General features: G+C 40.1%; 1 protein-coding gene across 1 annotated transcript in view; it reads right to left on the reverse strand.

Moving 5' to 3' along the window:
* Positions 1-14,668, reverse strand: part of LOC136881955 (zinc finger protein 32) — a 47,066-nt gene that overhangs the window by 11,540 nt on the left and 20,858 nt on the right. Inside the window, exons 4-5 of the mRNA XM_067154425.2 lie at positions 11,865-11,960; positions 9,418-9,500 (exon numbers count right to left, since the gene is read on the reverse strand). Of these exons, the coding sequence (XP_067010526.2) occupies positions 9,418-9,500; positions 11,865-11,960 (179 nt within the window). The remainder of the gene's footprint in view (positions 1-9,417; positions 9,501-11,864; positions 11,961-14,668) is intronic.

Genomic DNA, 14,668 nt, shown 5'->3' on the forward strand with positions numbered 1-14,668 from the left:
ATACAAAGGTTCTTTTAAATTGTACTCTAAATTTAAGACATTTATACTCAATATGAGAACATTACTCACTCCCAAGCACAATGATTGTTGTATTACAGCACTGATTTACACTGACTGACAGAGCTAATGCAACACCAAGAAGGAGTGGTCAGAACTTTATGCCAATTGCAGGGTAGACTGACGTCACTGAGGTATGCTCATGATGTGAAATATGCCGCTGTGCTGCGCACGTAGTGAACGATAAATGGGACACGGCGCTGGCAAATGGCCCACTTCGTACCGTGATTTCTCAGCCGACAGTCATTGTAAAACGTGTTGTCGTGTGCCACAGGACACGTGTATAGCTAAGAATGCCAGGCCGCCGTCAACGGAGGCATTTCCAGCAGACAAATGACTTTACGAGGGGTATGGTGATCGGGCTCAGAAGGGCAGGTTGGTCGCTTCGTCAAATCGCAGCCGATACCCATAGGGATGTGTCCACGGTGCAGCGCCTGTGGCGAAGATGGTTGGCACAGGGACATGTGGCACGTGCGAGGGGTCCAGGCGCAGCCCGAGTGACGTCAGCACGCGAGGATCGGCGCATCCGCCGCCAAGCGGTGGCAGCCCCGCACGCCACGTCAACCGCCATTCTTCAGCATGTGCAAGACACCCTGGCTGTTCCAATATCGACCAGAACAATTTCCCGTCGATTGGTTGAAGGAGGCCTGCACTCCCGGCATCCGCTCAGAAGACTACCATTGACTCCACAGCATAGACGTGCACGCCTGGCATGGTGCCGGGCTAGAGCGACTTGGATGAGGGAATGGTGGAACGTCGTGTTCTCCGATGAGTCACGCTTCTGTTCTGTCAGTGATAGTCACCGCAGACGAGTGTGGCGTCGGCGTGGAGAAAGGTCAAATCCGGCAGTAACTGTGGAGCGCCCTACCGCTAGACAACACGGCATCATGGTTTGGGGCGCTATTGCGTATGATTCCACGTCACCTCTAGTGCGTATTCAAGGCACGTTAAATGCCCACCGCTACGTGCAGCATGTGCTGCGGCCGGTGGCACTCCCGTACCTTCACGGGCTGCCCAATGCTCTGTTTCAGCAGGATAATGCCCGCCCACACACTGCTCGCATCTCCCAACAGGCTCTACGAGGTGTACAGATGCTTCCGTGGCCAGCGTACTCTCCGGATCTCTCACCAATCGAACACGTGTGGGATCTCATGGGACGCCGTTTGCAAACTCTGCCCCAGCCTCGTACGGATGACCAACTGTGGCAAATGGTTGACAGAGAATGGAGAACCATCCCTCAGGACACCATCCGCACTCTTATTGACTCTGTACCTTGACGTGTTTCTGCGTGCATCGCCGCTCGCGGTGGTCCTACATCCTACTGAGTCGATGCCGTGCGCATTGTGTAACCTGCATATCGGTTTGAAATAAACATCAATTATTTGTCCGTGCCGTCTCTGTTTTTTCCCCAACCTTCATCCCTTTCGAACCACTCCTTCTTGGTGTTGCATTTGCTCTGTCAGTCAGTGTAAATAGTAGCTTATATCTCCCATTAACAGCACCCTAATACAAGGAAACTTGCTATAAAAGATTGAAGGTAGTACCATAAAACAACAGTGCATAATGGATACGCTCTGCTTATCCTGCAAGAACCACAGAACCAATCACATATTAAGCCTACACACATGGGTAGGTTCCCATCTAGCATCGTAATTCATCACTGCATAATTCAGTTTTAAAGACAGAAATCTATTACGTGCTGAATAAGTGGTTTTAATGTTACTCTGAAAGCTTTCAAAACATGGGTGCACCACGCTATCAGTATTACCACTAAATCAAACTACTGCAGGAGACCCTAGGCTCGCTTATACATGAATTTCCTGACCTGAAAGCACTGAAAAAATTGTTCCAGTTAAAAGCTCAATTGAATGGCAAGACATTCAGCTGGATGAAGCCAAGCAATACAGAGACCCAATATTACCCAGCCCTATCTCTCCCCTCGTATCAAACAGGCATTCCTTAGAAGCAAACCATTTCCCCTATAATGTGGTGTTTACAATTGTGCCTTATAAATGCTTACTGCTCACACTCAAGAGATTCATGCAACTGTTGATGATAATAAAATACAAGCTTTATTATGGTGGCTCACATCTAGTATCTCATCCTCTACAGAACCACTTGATCACTACAAGCTGGACCACTGGAACTGATCTGATGGTGGTAACCCTTTATTCCATAAAGCACTCCAAATTAAAATAATATGCAAGTCATTACATGGTGTTCAGCCAGGATTGTCAGATCATGTTGAATGAGATTACTGTTTTCTACCAACCTCTTGGCATAATGAACATGTCTGAATTCAAAGCTTGCTTATTTGAACTCATGTCTTTCCATAAGCATGTAATAATCATAAGTGACTTCAATAAAAACCTAATGAACAAATCGGCCTAAACTGAAAAACAACTAGACACAATTTCTTATTGTAACCTGACTATTATTTCTTTTAAACCTACTAATCACATATATATATATATATATATATGCAAATAATCACACTTCACATAACTTAATATATCACACTAGGAAATGTACCCATGCTTCGCTACGGTATTCTACATAGTATACAGATGTGGAAGTAAATTACTGTACATGAAGCGAGTAAGAATTTTTAAATTGCATGTCTCTTGGCGTTATCTGAGAAAAAGCATAGGAAGGTCCGCAGACATTGTTTCCAATGTAAAGTGCCAGTTGTGGAGTTGTCATGATAACGACAGGTCCACTTGTCCATCGCAACTTACTATGCGTAACTAAAGTCACATTTTGTTGGGGAAATTTGTCTATAATTGGGGGCACCCTTGCAAGGGGGCGCCTACACCTAATGATAAAGAGAATCAGGTAAAAGCGTTTTGAAAAAAAGGGCGATCCCTTGCCTTCTGCTAGTCAAATCGAGAAGGGAATTATTGATTAAAATGGTACACAGGTGTTGGAGGAGGACCCCATTCCTACTGTCAGTGGGGTGTACTGACTACAACAGCAGATGAACTCCCGCTGATAGCCACTACTGATTTGTAAAGTATTTATTACAATGTCAGACATAACCACTCTAGATCACTACAAATCGACTTAAATGAATTAATGTAGATCGACATATGGAAGTATATGCAGGTTCCTTTCATTTACAGAATAACTGCTGCTAAACGGTGCATCATATCAAAAAACGGATTATACGAAAAGACACCTCTGGCCACATTTAGCGATCTAAATGGCTGCCCTATGATATTTCCTCGTATCCCGTCTATTTAAATGTAAGATTCTTTTAGAAATGTTCAATAGGGTGAAATTTGTGTGAGGTTTTCACACAGTGAATTACTTTTCAGATACTTATGTGACAGGTTCAAAAATAGCATTTGGCTCACATATGGCTACTTCGTGGGCCAATATTTGTGTAGAATTTAATGATCCCATCTTTCCCAAAAGTGAATCAAACCATCAATTATACATGTATAAAGTGTAAAATTCAGCTAAATCCAGAAAGAGCCAAATTTAACGTACAAGGGATATATATATGACAAAAAATCATAGGACTAAAGTTGTAGATCACTCCAAATTGAATGGAGACTGTGCCATCTGTTTTGTGATATGACTTACTGTTTTGCCACGAAATGCCTCAACAGGAAGGTATGCACCGTCATTAAAAATGCCTCCATACTTCGATATTTTTCGGGGGTAAAAAATAACATTTTTAAACATCTCGTAAGTTTTCCATCGGTTACAGGCTAGAAGCTATAATATTGCCAAATATCAATTTTCTAACTAGTCTGGGAGACTGTGCTGCCATCTTGATATGGGGAGGGGGTTAAACATTAGGACTTTCAGGAAACTTTTAAGCCCATGAAAACTATAGGTTATCATTCTGGATAAATATCACCGACTGTGTTCTTATGCACATTTGAAATTCCCACCATGTCCCCCTCAGAGAAATTTGATAATTTTAGATTTTTCTAGGGATCCTGACGTCATCAACTTGTCTGGTACAATGTGTTAAGTTTCTAAGATGTCTAGAATGGTTTCAACAATTTATGCCATTTTTCATTTTAATGCCTTAATTCATATATATAGTAAAGTATTAATGTTTCCTTTCATGTTGAGTCCAACGGGTATGTAGATGAGGCCACCCTAGCGGGTGACGGTTTGTCTACTCAAAGTTGTTAGCCCTCAAAAAATGAAGGTATCTGCCAAAGAAAGACAAGGGCCACAAAGAGCATGAAAATGAAAGACTCCCTAGCCCTCGGAAACCAAATAGCGTCGGGGTCGGAAAAGAACAAGAGTTGACCAAGGAAGGCCAGATAGGATAGATGCGAGTGAGGAGCCTGGCACAAGTAAGTGGAAGCAATGACAGGACTCAGCTAAGGGCCCCGTGGTTGCCAATCCACACTCCAAATTTCAGAGCCCACTACAGGCAGAGGGAAAGCATCCAAAAATAAATGGAACACCACAATGAAGTCCGACTTAGAACAGCTGGGGATTTCAGAACAAACCATACAGGATTGTGTATTATTCCGGCAGTTGACCTTTCAAGGTGTCTTTCCAAAGTCTCTCACCAGCAGACAGAGCACAGGCACCACCCGACCGAAGTGGACCGAGGAAAGGAAACAAGCACACAGCCAGAAGATGAAAGCTTTCTGGGTGAAGAGAAAACAGAATTTCCATACAAGGAGTCAAAATGAGCCCCATGGTCCTCAGCAGGCCCAAACAACAAGAAGAAGATAGAGTACAGTATATATAGATCGCACCAAACTGACTTCATTTATTAATATGGATTATATTTCACCTGCTTCCCTAGTGGTTCTAGGGGCGTCTTACTCCCACAGTATGTTTTCCAGGTAGTAAGTCATACTTGAAAGTCATACTGGAACATACACATGTCCATTATCCCGCTCATTTTGACAATTTATTTTTTCACCCTTTCTCACCCCCTATGCCAAAGTGGGCTGAAGTTGGACTTTAAAAATCCAGAATGTTACTATTTATCTTAGCCACCCGGAAAACTATGGTTTCGGCAGTATATTTTATTAATATTGTATCTCAATCCCCCCTCCTCCCACCAAAAAGGGTAACTTTGAGTTTAAAAAATTGGGAGTGTTACTATTCATCTCAGCGACCCCAAAAACTATGGATTTGACACTATTTTCAATTATTTTTAAATCTCAATCACCCTCCCCCCCACCACGAAGGGGGCTGAACTTGGACTTAAAAAATTTCGGAGTGTCACTATTCATCTCAGCAATCCCGAAAAATTATGGATTCGACACTACTTTTGATGATTTGTATATCTTAGCCCCATCGCTCCCCACCCGCCACTAAGGGTTCCTGGGGTGTATTACTCCCACTTGGTTTGTCTCCTGATACTAAAAATCCAGAGTGTCACCATTCATCTTAGCAACCCCCAAAACTATGTATTCAACACTATTTTGTATTATTTCTATATATCACTCCCCCATCGCCCCCACCACGAAGAGGGCTGAACTTGGACATAAAAAATTTCCAGAGTGTTGCTATTCATTTCAGTGAGCCCGAGAAGTATGGATATAACACTACTTTCGATGATATTTATATCTCACCCCCTTGCCCCCCACTGTCACTAACCGTTCCTGGGGTGCCCTACTCCCATGGGGTAAGTCTCTTGATAGTAAAAATCCGGAGTGTCACTATTCATGTCAGCGACCCCGAAAACTATGTATTTGACACTATTTTTGATTAATTTTATATATCATTTCCCCTCGCCCCCACACCAATGGGGGCTGAAATTGGACTTGTAAAAATCCGGAGTGACACTATTCATCTCAGCGATCCGAAAAAGTATGAATACAACACTATTTTCGTTAATTTGTGTATCTGATGCCCCACACCTCTAAGGGTTCCTGGGCTGTCTTACCTCCACGTGGTTTGCCTCCTGATACTAAAAATTCGGAGTGTGCAATTCACCTCGGCGACCCCGAAAAGTAAGGATTCGACACTATTTTCGTTTAATTTTATATATCACGACCCTCAACTCCCACCCCAAAGGGGACTTGGATATTTAAAAAATTCCGCAGTGTCACTATTCATCTCAATGACCTAGAAAAGTATGGATTCGGCACTATTTTCGTTAATTTGTGTATCTGACCCCCCTCGCACCTCCACCCACCCTTAAGGTTTCCTGGGCTGTCTCCGGAAACAAAACATCTGGAGTGTATCATTCACCTCGGTGACCCCGAAAACTACATATTCAACACTATTTTCGTTTAATTTTATGTATCACTCCCATCCTCGCCCCCCACCCAAAAGGGAGCTGAACTTTGACTTTAAAAAATCCGGAGTGTTACTATTCATCTCAACGACTCAAAAACTGTGGATTCGAGATTTTTTCGATTATTTTTATACCTTGTCCCCCCTGACAACCCCCTAAGGGAGCTATGGATAGCTTATCCCCACAATGCTCATCTCCAGATAGTAAGTCATGTGTGTACCAAGTTTGGTTGAATTTGTTCTAATGGATTAGGAGGAGATGTGTCATTTACACACATGCACACACACATCTACTTTTATATACAGTAAGATAAGATAATAACTAACAATCCACATATAGTTCTAAATCGTGGCTAAATTCCTGTTCCATTCTTCTCAACTCACCCTCCTCCCACCAATACCCAAATACAAGCTGTAGAGACCTGTAGAGACTTTAATTTGGATCACCTGAAGTACCCTGGAAATATATTCTTCTACTAGATAACACCGATTCTAAAATTGACAGATTTAACTTACTTGTTACCTGACTGTATGACAAGCCTCCACCTAAATGACTTGTGAAGATTAGCTGCCCTTCCTGTGTGAGGTTAAATGACAAAAACTGAAAATATGACGGCTCATTGTGACGCACATTTCCATTGGTAAAGGAGAACTTGGAAAAAATGTTATTTCAAGAATTCAAAGACTATCACGTACTTAGGAACAGTCTAGCAAGTTCTAAAAAATATAAACACTTAAACTCTTTCTCAGGCAAACAAAACACAAGTAATTCTTGGAACCAAATCCATTCACTGGGTATTATGAAAGGACATGAGCAACAACTGAAACCAACTGTAACCTTAGTAACTATGAGAGAGTTTACAGTATACATCTGAGCCAGTAATCATCTGTGGCATTGTTGGACAAAAGCCCTGTTCATGGTCACTATGCAGGGGGATGAGGGAAATTATTCTGCTGAGAGGGGAGGGGAAGTACAGAGTTGAGGGGAAAACAGTATACACCAACTCTGATTCATTAACCACTTGACGTAATTTGACGGATCTCTCCGTCCAGGCTCTCGACTGCACTCCAGTACAAAGACAGATCTCTCCATCCGCGCGTAGTGTCTACTTCCAGACGTGCTCCAAGCCGGTTTCTTATGTGAAAGGATTTTATATTAGTAAGGTAACCTCTTGACAGATGAAGGAACTGTTCTATTCCATTTATATATTCGATAAACCCTTCTGTGCAGTTATTCGGTGGAAAGAATAACCTATATCGTTGTCTCCAAAATTTTTTTTTTTTGCTATTTGCTTTACGTAGCACTGACAGGACAGGTCTTATGGCAACGATGTGATAGGAAAGGCCTAGGAATGTGGAGGAAGAGGCCGTGGCCTTAAATAAGGTACAGCCCAGCATTTGCCTGGTGTGAAAATGGGAAACTGCGGAAAACCAACTTCTGGGCTGCCGACAGTGGGTTCAAACCCAATATCTCCTGGATGCAAGGTCACACCTGCACGGCCCTAACCACTCAGCCAACTCGCCCGGTACATCCAAGTTAAGTGACGAAGTGATTATAAGGGAATTTTTAGAAGAGAGTGACATTGATATAGACATAAGCGACAAAGAATTTAGTGGACGTGAAAGTAGTGAAAGTTGTTCATGAGCGCTGGTGGGGGTGAACAAAGTGCTGTTTCGCCATCAAATACGTCACTGAATTTTAGGCCTACACCTGATGCCACAAAAACGGCTTCTAATCATCCTTTACACATTAGGGAATGGAACTGGAAGCACTAAGTTATACTCCACAGTATCATTCAAACATCACAACTGGTGAAATAAATATTGTTCAAAGGCATCTAGAACAATGACCGAGGTAACTGCAAGTTGTAAACAAATCTCTAAAAGCAGACTTTTGGGAACATCTAACCAATGAGACAAATGCTCATGCAAGCAAATGTCTTGTATCAGCTGCCCAGGATATAAGTAGGGTAATGCCATATGAAAAGGAACACTGGTTTCCTGTATCTTGGATGAAATGAAGGCCAGATTACTTTGAAGTAGTAAAGTATGATGGCAAGAAGAAGTGCAGACGCAATCTTATTGTTGACTACAACTGTGGAATGGGAGGTTTTGATTCCCATGACCAGAGATTCGCATCATTCGCCTTGATGAGGAAGTGTGTGAAACGATACAAAAATATATACTTCTATATGCTGGACTTGACACTTCTGAATTCCAACATCATTCATCGCCTCCTCAACCCTGACAAGAAGCGAGTATGCTTTACCAGCTTCCAGATCATTTTGGGTAAACAGCTGTTGGCAAGTGTGGCCTTGCCTGACTATCCATAACGAGGATGCCCAAGCCCTGGGGATACACCATTGAGACTTCAGGGGAGGCACCGGGGACATGTTCCAACCAAAATACCCCCAACAATGAAGAAGGTTATCCATTCATGGAGATGCAAAGTTTGTGTGACGCAGGGTCTGAAGAAGGAATCTTCATTTGAATGCCAGCAGTGCAAGGTGGCACTGCACGTGTACGCCTCTTTTATGATCTACCATACACATAAAGACTTTACCTTGGATATTTCCCCTTACTAGGTTGCAGTAAAGCATGCTTTTTAAGTGTCAGTGATAATGTCATGTGATGTAATGAAAATAAATGGTACATCAAGGCATAAATAAGTTCAATGAAATGGTATGTGACAGTGTTAAGAGGGAAGGGCAAATGCTTCTTCGTCATCTTTTAATCTTTTTAGTGCACCCGGGAGTAAATGTAAGTTAATGATGATGAAATAACAATGTGGAAATGAACTGAAAAATTTCTTGTACTACATAATTGTTACTCTTAGTGATAAATAGCAAGCTAATAAAACCTCTCGGGCAGTGAGAATGCTGCGTAAATTCAGAGAATTTACTACAGTGAAAGGTAGTGTATGATAAGGAGGATAACTGTCAATCCTGAATGAGATTTATAACATGACCACTGTTTTTTTTAATAATATTAAAGACTAAATTTAACCTTGGAAAGATATAATTAACTTGACAAAAAGGAACAGTTCGCAGAGATAAAACACCCAACACTGAGCATGACAGTGAACAGGTAAGCAACACATTTCATACTGTGTAGGTTTAGTAGTGTACTTACTTGTTTCCTTTTGTGACACATGGGACCAGTTCATCAACTGTATCTTCCTCTATAGATATTTCCTCCTTAATGTCTGCATACAGCTATGAGTAAGAAATAACAATGCGGTAAAGAACCAAAATATTAAATCAAGAAACAGCTGACAAAATACATTTCAAAATGGCACAACAAAATTATCATAAATTTATCTTCCAATGTAAAACTATAAGACATGGAAAGGAGTAAGCAAGTTTTAAATCAAGTCATAATTACACAGAGAGACAGAAATAAGAAAATGAACACACAGTAGGATAACACTAGAAGAGGTAGGAACAGAAAAGGAGAAACTTGAAAGGACAATGACATTTTGCACGTCTTTATGCAATATCATCCCTTGTTTTATTTCTTTCCATTGCTTCCTTTCTTCCACTTTGACTAGCTATTTTCTTTATCCTATTGTATGCACCTTTTCCTGTTCCAATCTTTGATGAGGATGATATTTGTTGTTTAAAGGGGCGTAATAGCCAGGTCATCGGCTCCTAATGGTAAGAGCTGCAACGGAATGAAATTATAGCTAAAACTTGAAAAAGTTTCATCTCATTAGGCACTAATAATAATAATAATAATTAGGCACTGAAACGAATAGTAATGAAAAATGACCATGAATCCAAAACAATCAGAAGTTCCAAAGTGGAATATACAGTGTGAAGGAGCAAGGTATCAAAAATACTGGGGTTCCTATAGAGGAATTTCAGAGGCCTTTAATTCACGAGCTATAAGATCAGCTTATCTTTGCTTGGTTCAACCCATACTTGTGTATGGTCTACCAGGTCAGCATCCCACAATAGCGGAGAACATGAGCAGGCTGCAGAGTGTGCAGCACAGCACCAAAAGGCTAATTAACCGTCACTCCCTCTTCCATCCAATAAGGTTACTTTCCATTGAGACAATAGCCAAACAAACTGACCTGATCTTTCATTGGAAATCCTTTTCTGCCTCTATAGAAATTAATCCCTTCCCATGCATTCGTATGTTCATGAATCAGCAAAAAGGGTGAAAAAGATATCCTTTGCCCACCTTTTGCCAGTACCTCTGCCTTTCAGATAGGTTTTTATTGGTATTCTGCAAAGCTATGGAACTTGCTGTCAGGGGATATCAAGAATATGCCTCTTCCAAAATTTCAGATGTATGTAAAGAAAAATGTATTTTAATTGAACTGCTGCATGTGTCCGTGTGTATGTGAATGAGTGATTGACAGATTTGCAGAGTGAAGAGAAGTATGTCAGCACAGGAATTACCAATTTAGTGTGCATGTATATATTACACAGTATTATTTAAGTATTTGGTAAACTATGTACATTTCGTAAATATCTAATCTTAAGATTTAACATTTTATATGTTCATGGGGGCTCACCCTTTTTCTCTAGACCTTCCATATTTCTGTACAGAAATTGTGGTAAATAAATAATAATACTTTATTTTCTGAGATGATGCTTGTCCGAAAGGGTCCAAAATCAAGGTCACCAGTCCATCATAATAGTAACAATCACCGGTAAAGCAAAACCATGGTGTCTCTACCATAGTGGTACTGACCACAGGTAATGTAGACTCATGGTGTTTTTTTTTTTGCTAGTTGCTTCACGTCGCACCAACACAAATAAGTCTTATGGCGTGAAAATGGGAAACCACGGAAAACCAATTTCAGGGCTGCCGACAGTGGGGTTTGAACCCACTATCTCCCGAATACTGGATACTGACCACACTTAAGCGACTGCAGCTATCGAGCTCAGTAAAAGAATGAAGATGGCTTTGTCAATTCGTAACGTTAAAGCTTCTGCAAACAGCTTATACATAACTCACACTACTGTCCTAACATCACACTCACATATGCGACTGCTTGAAATACAGAATTCCTGCAATATTCCGCAATGATACCAGGTGCTACACCCACTACGTAGCCTAAATAGTGAAGAAATTTGGTACTATAGCAGCTGTTGTACGGTGCAGAGTGGAGGGCATTGAAACAATGTTAGTGATTCACAGTACCCTTAGAAATACTTGAAGAAAATTGTATTATTATGTAGGATATCTGAAAATAAGGGGTCTTTCATTGAAATCAATTCAATAGCTTTTTCATGATGTTCTACATATTGTCAATAACAGTAACAACACAATAATAACTAACAGAAACTGTGACTTCAAAGATATTAGCACAATCCAAACTGTTAGTAGCAACAATACCAGCTCCTAGTTGACGTGGTATATAGTGGTGGTCTTTGGAACTATACCACCTGTCACATGATATTTAGTGTAAGACCTTGGAACCACTTAAAGGAAATATGAAAATTAGTTAGAAAAAGTATCAGTCACATAAAAGTCGTATGCAATGAATGCCCACTGAAATTTATTCAGCCATTTTCTCACTATTTCCATTATTATACAATATCTTATCAAATTATGTACATTACCTCAAATGCATTTTCCTGCCTGGGCCCTGGTTCTGTTAATTCTGATTTGGTTTCCTCTTTCACAGGTTTGATATCTGAGATAAGTTCAAAATTTTCCTGAAAAAAAAAACACATATTAGGCATGCACTTCACACACATCTGCCCAGTTAGTCAACAACAAATGAGCATAATATTTAATCTCCAGCTGGCAATTGAGTTAACTTCAAAATTTGACAGATGTTTTAGAAAAACAAAGGTATAGTCCAGGAGAAGTAAAACACCCTATTTGATTGCTCAGGGATTTTTTTTCTGCAGCAATTATATCACATATACAAAACCTTTAAAATTCACTACAACACCAGGAAAAAGGAAACAAATACTGATATTCTTTTCATCCTAAAGAAAATAACACTTAAAAATTCAGAACACCAAACTTAACACCAACAAAGTACAGCTCAGGATGAAATATATCTTCTCCATCTCACCTGTTGTAAGTTATGCCCTCAGCTAAAATTCAGGATGTATTATAAACAGATTTGCATACATCTGACATAGCAAACCTAGGTGTCATCAAAAAGTAATACTAAGGAAATGAGGAGAGAGTAAGCCATACAGTTGGTCTGTGAAGCCTGCTGACACAGTTTTCTCTTTATTAATTGTTACACATTGCATCAACACAGACCTGTCTTATACTGATGATGGGACAGGAAAGGACAGAGACAAGGAACATGCGACCATGGCCTTATTAAGATATAGAAATGGTAAATTATAGAACATGTCTTTTGGGGCTGCACCAGGAGTTTAAACAAACTATCTCCCAGATGCAAGCTTATAGCTACATGATCCAAACTCTGCAGACAACTCCCTCAGCCCCACTGAAATCTACACTCCAAAATAAATTAATACCAACACTTTCAGAACTATCTGTACTGAGATTGCCACTGAGACCAAACTTCTACAAGCCCATACCAGAAGATATATTACACAGAATTGACGAAGGAAACTACCGTGGACATAACCCCGAAGCATAAACATAAAAAGCTAACATGCAAGTGGCAACCTTATCACAGTCATGTTCTAGGGAAAGATGTGTTGTACCCCAGTCTCAATACAAGGAAATAAAACCTTTTTTACTATTGCAAGGACATAATGTAGTGATCTGTGAAGAACTGAGGGGGTGCAATTATAAGTAAAATCCATCCTCTCCAACTTAAACATCACTGGTGAGCCAACCGAGTTGGAGAATACACCTCCTGTTTCAGTGTCTCTCTCACAATCTGTTACAAGATTTTAACTGTCTAGCTTGGATTAATAAAACCTGGTCGGCACTGAGACAAAAGCTGTAGTGAGGAGGAAATATTCTAATATGAATGAAGTAACTAAATTTTGCTAGTTAAAACTTCATAACTATAACGTATAAAAATCTACACCTTCAATACAAAAGCGAATGTATAATAGGAAAATTAAGTAGTAGAAGAAGAAAGAGATCCAGATAACAATGAGGAAGGGAAAGAGAAGATGAAGGAAGAAGAATATCATCAGTGAGATACTGTGAAAGAAAGACAGAGTGAAGGATGATTGTGACTATGGAGTAGGTATGTAGGAAACTGAATGAGAAATTTGTAGATGCTAATGGGTGGATGGCCTTCACTTGAATTGCAATGATATGTACAAGCATTATGGTCAGATACAATCAGGGAAACAAGGTGGAATAGAAAGTTGGAAGCAAAGAATTAAGGACGTTTATTAGAATAAAACTGCAGAAGTGGTGAAAGAAAGGAAAAGAATTAAGCAATTTAACAGAAATACATTTACCAGTTATTGTAATAGTAGTTGAAAAACAGCTGAGAAGTGATCTTATGGATGTGGAAACTTTCTCATGAATGTGGAGGGTCTAACCTAGAGACAGGATATGAACTGTAGGAGGGAGAGTATTCACAGGTAATGTGAATGACAGAAAGCATGTCCAACAAATGGTAGATTACTTAATCTGGGCAGGAAATTGTTGGAACCTACAAGAAGGCATGGCGCTGATAAAACAAAATAGGCTCTATAGAGAGAATGGAGTGATAGATTTTATAAGTGATCATTGAGCTGCTTTTCTCTCAGTTTAAAATAAACACAATAGAACAGAAGGATATAAATGGAACTTACTAGGAAACTGAATTTAGCCTGGAAAAATACTTGGCAGACATATGGATTTTAGGGGAGAATGGAAGGGTATGTGCAGACACTTTAAAGAAGAAACAGGTTCTGGGAAGGACATTTAAATTATAATTAAAAAACAAGGCATGTATATGTGAGCACATTCATAAGTTGGAGGTATTTAGTCATGAGTATATAAAGATTGCACAATGAAAAGATAACGTCCACGTAGATGAGGTGATTAAAACTAGCAATGTACTGAAATTTACCCAGATAAAAAGACATTTCAAAACAAATTTTGAAAGTTAGAAATATTCATTTTTATACTGTTTGCATCAAAGAGCTATTATGAAGTGAATGGAGAGTTCCTATAGTAGCTGTGTTTAACCAAAAGAGTGATAAACATTAAGCAGATAATTAGAGCCCAGTCAACTTGATGTGTTGCATGTGAACTGTTGGAGGGCATTACTTCTGATTGTATTAGATGTGTTTGAAAAATTCCTAAATGGCTGATAGAAGGCAGATAAGGCTTAGGCAAGGTTATTCCAGTGACGCTCAGCTTGTACGATACCAACAAGATATATGAAGTATTCTAGATTCACAAGGTCACATGGACTGTATCACTATTAACCTATTCAAGGCTTCGAATAGAGTATGCCATGGGAGAAACCAGCCAAAAA

This window comes from Anabrus simplex, chromosome 10 (genome assembly GCF_040414725.1).
Source record: "Anabrus simplex isolate iqAnaSimp1 chromosome 10, ASM4041472v1, whole genome shotgun sequence".
Taxonomy (NCBI): Eukaryota; Metazoa; Arthropoda; class Insecta; order Orthoptera; family Tettigoniidae; genus Anabrus; species Anabrus simplex.